Below are 4,086 nucleotides of genomic sequence, written 5' to 3'. Positions count from 1 at the left end.
TATGTCCAATTAAAGCTAAAACAGTCCATCTGATTTCCTTTTTCCTGTACATGTTTGTCTCAGCAAACATCCTCACTGTTGTAGCTCAAAACAACTGACCAGACAACTTAGAAGAAGGAAGGTTTATTTGCTCACAGAGAGAGAGAAAGAGTAAGGCTCTGCTCTCACATCATGGAGGCCAGAAACAAGAGAGAGTAAACAAGAAAGGGAAATCAAAGACACAAGCAGAGTCCCTAAGGCCACCCAGGGATGCACCTGCTCCAGCCATACCCCATCGGCCTAGGTTGCCTCCCAGATAAATCCATGACAGCTGATTTATCTACTGATGAGGTTACAACGCTCATAACTTAACAATATCAACCCTGAGCTCTTCAGGGGACATTCTATATCTGAGAATAATAAGGTTTACTCTGATAAATGAATGCAGTTATAATATCAGAGTACAAAGAAAGCTTACATAAAGTACATGTAAAGTGACTTCAGAGTTAACCAGCTTCTTTTCAATTGAAAGGATACTAGATGTGGATATTAGGTAAGAAATTTTGACACCATGAATGGTGGATCATGTCAATTTTCAGTGGTCAGACTAGGGTCTTTTTGATTGTGTAAATAAGCATAACACCAGTGAGTCACATAGATATTTTGGTTCTTGGTTCAGATCTTTCTAATAAACTATCATTATTATTTTCTTTGATAAGCATATTCCAGACCTTCAGTCTGGAATTTTCAAGCTAAGTTTGTGTCTACCAACTTGTATTTCATTCCCTTCTGTTAGAATATGGGAACTGATGTCAATAGCACTCTCTCTGCTAATACCTATAGACAGCAGGAAATAGCCAATACAATGTTTTGCAAAGCTTTAATGTGCCTCTGTCCTATATCATGTGCATATGTATATAAAACCATATTAATAAAGAGGTGTGTACAAGGCCATTGGATCAATCTACAGCTGCAAAATAGAATAATCCTTCCAAATGATTGTAAAACTTTGGGAAGGAAATCAGACACTGAAAATGTGATTAAATATGTTTATGTAACTGCATTTTATTTACTTTGTTTTGTTCTTTAATTTTTATTGGTGCATTGTAATCAAATATTATGATGAAGTTCAGATATAGACTTGTATGTACACTGCACTTGGTGAGCTTCTCCATGATTCCCACCCACTCCTTCCGCTTCCCTATATACAATATTGAGATTGGCATTGATAATTTATATGTGTACATTACATCAACTGAAGTGCTTTTTTCATCAGATCTTCCTTCCCCCATCTGCTTCCCTCTCTTAGGTCTCCTTCATCACACTACTGGGGTTTCTCCTTCTTTGTCTAGAGTCCCTTTTGTATCCCAATCCCTCCCTAGTTTCCACATATTAGTGAAACCATCAGACCCTTTATTTTTTTGTGACTGTCCAATCTCACTTAACATAATATTCTCTGGTCCCATTCATTTTCCTGCAAATGACACAATTTTGATCCTATTTATGGCTAGGTAGAATTCATTTGTGTGTATATTCATAATTTTATAATCCATTCATCTGTTGATAGACACCTAGGCTTGTTTCATAATTTGGCTATTGTGAATTGTGCTGCTATAAAAACAGCTGTTATAAAAACTGCTATAATACATGTGCTGCATGTATTACTATGGTAGTCTGTTTTTAATTCCTTTGAGAAGATACGCAGGAGTGGTACAGCTGGGTCATATGGTAATTTCATTCCCAGTTGTCTGAGAAAATTCCACACTGATCATAACTGTATTTTAAATATCATGTTCTCTCACCATTTGGCATCTAATATTTCATTTTTTAGCTACTCACAAGAAAGCCAGAAAGTCCATTATATGGAGCCCTTTGACATTTTCTTGAAGCAACCATTTGAATCTTCTCTGAGACTGGAATATCCAAGTGAGTCACTCGCTAACATATAAATCTTATCTGAACACCTAGAAACCATGCAGTGTGATTGTTTAATTTTTACATTTTATTGCTTGTCACCCAGTTCATAGTAAAAAATTTAGACTAAAGAAGATTTGAGCTTCTAACAAATTTTTTTGTATTCCTCTAAAAGTCAACCTTAACTAAACAGTCAATATGCTTGAAGAAAAAGGACATTTAAATAGTGACAGAGAGAGCCTGGAAGGACGTTGTGCGGAGAACAATAACTACCATGGCTTCCGGTGCTTTGGCAAAACCCCAGATGCGGGGTCTTTTGGCCAGGCGTCTGCGGATTCATATCGTGGGAGCATTCATTGTCTCTCTGGGGGTTGCAACTCTCTATAAGTTTGGTGTGGCTGAACCAAGAAAGAAGGCATATGCAGATTTCTACAGAAATTATGATTCCATGAAAGATTTTGAGGAGATGAAGAAGGCTGGTATCTTTCAGAGTGCAAAGTGATGTTGGAATATAAAGAATTTCTTGGATTGGGTTCCATAGAAGTCACTGACTTGTGTTCCTGAACTATGAAACATGAATATGTGCTATAAAGAATAGTTTCTCTGGTAAATAAACAAAAAATACTAAAAAAAAAAAAAATAGTGACAGAGATATGACATAGCCAGAAAAATAAGCAGGATGTGCACTCATGAGAATAAGAAGACAGGTCCCAGGCTGGAGAAAATATTTATAAAAGAGAGATATGATTTTTACTTTTTAATCACAGTCTACAAAGAACACATAACACTCAGAAATGAGAAAATTGGCATCCCAATTTATAAATAGGAAAGCAATATGGGTAAATATACAGAGGGGAAATAAGCATGTGAAGAGATATTTAACATCATCCATCATTAAGGGAATAGCAAGCCAGGCATGGTGGTGCATGTTTGTAATCCCAGTACTTGGGAGCCTGAGACAGGAGGATAGTAGGTATGCAGCCAGCCTCAGCTACTTGGTGAGGCCCTCTGCAACTTAGTGAGACTCTGTTATAAAATAAAGAATAAACATATGGCTGGGGGGTGTAGCTCAGAGGTAGAATGGCCCTGGGTTCAATCTCCAGTATTGTAAAGGAAAAAAAAAAAAAGAGAGAGGGGAGGGAGATAGCAAACCAAACTAAAGTGAGATGTCACAACATGTCTATTAGAATAACAAAAATCCAGAATACTGGAAACATCAGGGGCTGGTGAAGATGTGCTGGAGCAATAGCAACTCTCATTTGTTGCTGGTGGGAATGCAAAATGGTGCAGCTACTTTGGAAGAGAGTTTACCGGCATTTTACAAAACCAATCATGCTCTCACTGCATGACCCAGCAATTGTGCTCATTGGTATTTAGTCCGATGGGCTGAAAACTTATGAACACACAAAAACCCACACGTGGTTATTTCCAAAAAACTTATTCTTATTTCTGAAACACTGGAAGCAACCAAGATTCCCTTCAGCAGGTGAATGAATAAATGTACTGTATTACATCCAGAATTGTATTCAGTGCAAAAAAATAAATAAATGAGTTATCAAGCCATTAAATACATGAACAACCTTAACTGCATATGACTAAGTGAAGAAGCCCTTCTGAGAAGGCTCTATACTGTATGATTCCAACTACAGGACATTCTGGAAAAGGCAAAACTGTGGAGACAGTAAAAATATCAGTAGTTTTTAAGGTTTGGGAGAGTGAGAAATTAAATCCACAGAGCAGTCTATTTTAAAGCAGTGAAATTACCCTGTATGACACTTTAATCTTGGATACATATTATCAAACATTTGTCAAAAACAGTGAAATGTATACTACTAAAGGACTTAATATGAACTATAGACTTTGAGTGATAATGATGTAACAATGTACAGTCATAGCTTTTAAATACTCTATTATTCTTTTGCAAGGTGATAATATGGAGGGAGAGCTGAATGTGGTGACACACACTTGTAATCCTAGCATTTGAGATGCTGAGACAGGAGGATCGAAATTCACCGACAGCCTCCACTACTTAGTGAGGCCCCCTGCAATTCACTGAGACCCTGTTTCAAAATAAAGAATAAAAAATAGGGCTGGGAGCATAGCTCGGAGGTACAATGCCTCTGAGAGTCCCATCCCCAGTACCACAAAAATAAAAAAATAAATAAAATATGGAGGGAGGCTGTGGCTGACACA

The 4,086-nt window shown here is 37.2% G+C and overlaps 1 protein-coding gene across 1 annotated transcript; it reads left to right on the top strand.

Annotated features, from left to right (window-relative positions):
- Positions 1-2,154: 2,154 nt before the first annotated feature.
- LOC308265162 (cytochrome c oxidase subunit 6C) lies at positions 2,155-2,491 on the top strand. The gene has a single exon (XM_080698754.1). The coding sequence runs from the start codon at positions 2,168-2,170 to the stop codon at positions 2,393-2,395; it is 228 nt and encodes a 75-aa protein (XP_080554880.1). The 5' UTR covers positions 2,155-2,167; the 3' UTR covers positions 2,396-2,491.
- The last annotated feature ends 1,595 nt before the right edge of the window (positions 2,492-4,086 follow it).

This window comes from Muscardinus avellanarius (genome assembly GCF_963383645.1).
Source record: "Muscardinus avellanarius genome assembly, chromosome: 1".
NCBI classification, from domain to species: domain Eukaryota; kingdom Metazoa; phylum Chordata; class Mammalia; order Rodentia; family Gliridae; genus Muscardinus; species Muscardinus avellanarius.
This window is presented reverse-complemented; position numbering and strand designations above follow the sequence as displayed.

Excerpts from the sequence above, each read along its gene's own strand:
- LOC308265162 (XM_080698754.1), top strand. The coding sequence starts at position 2,168 with ATGGCTTCCGGTGCTTTGGCAAAACCCCAGATGCGGGGTCTTTTGGCC.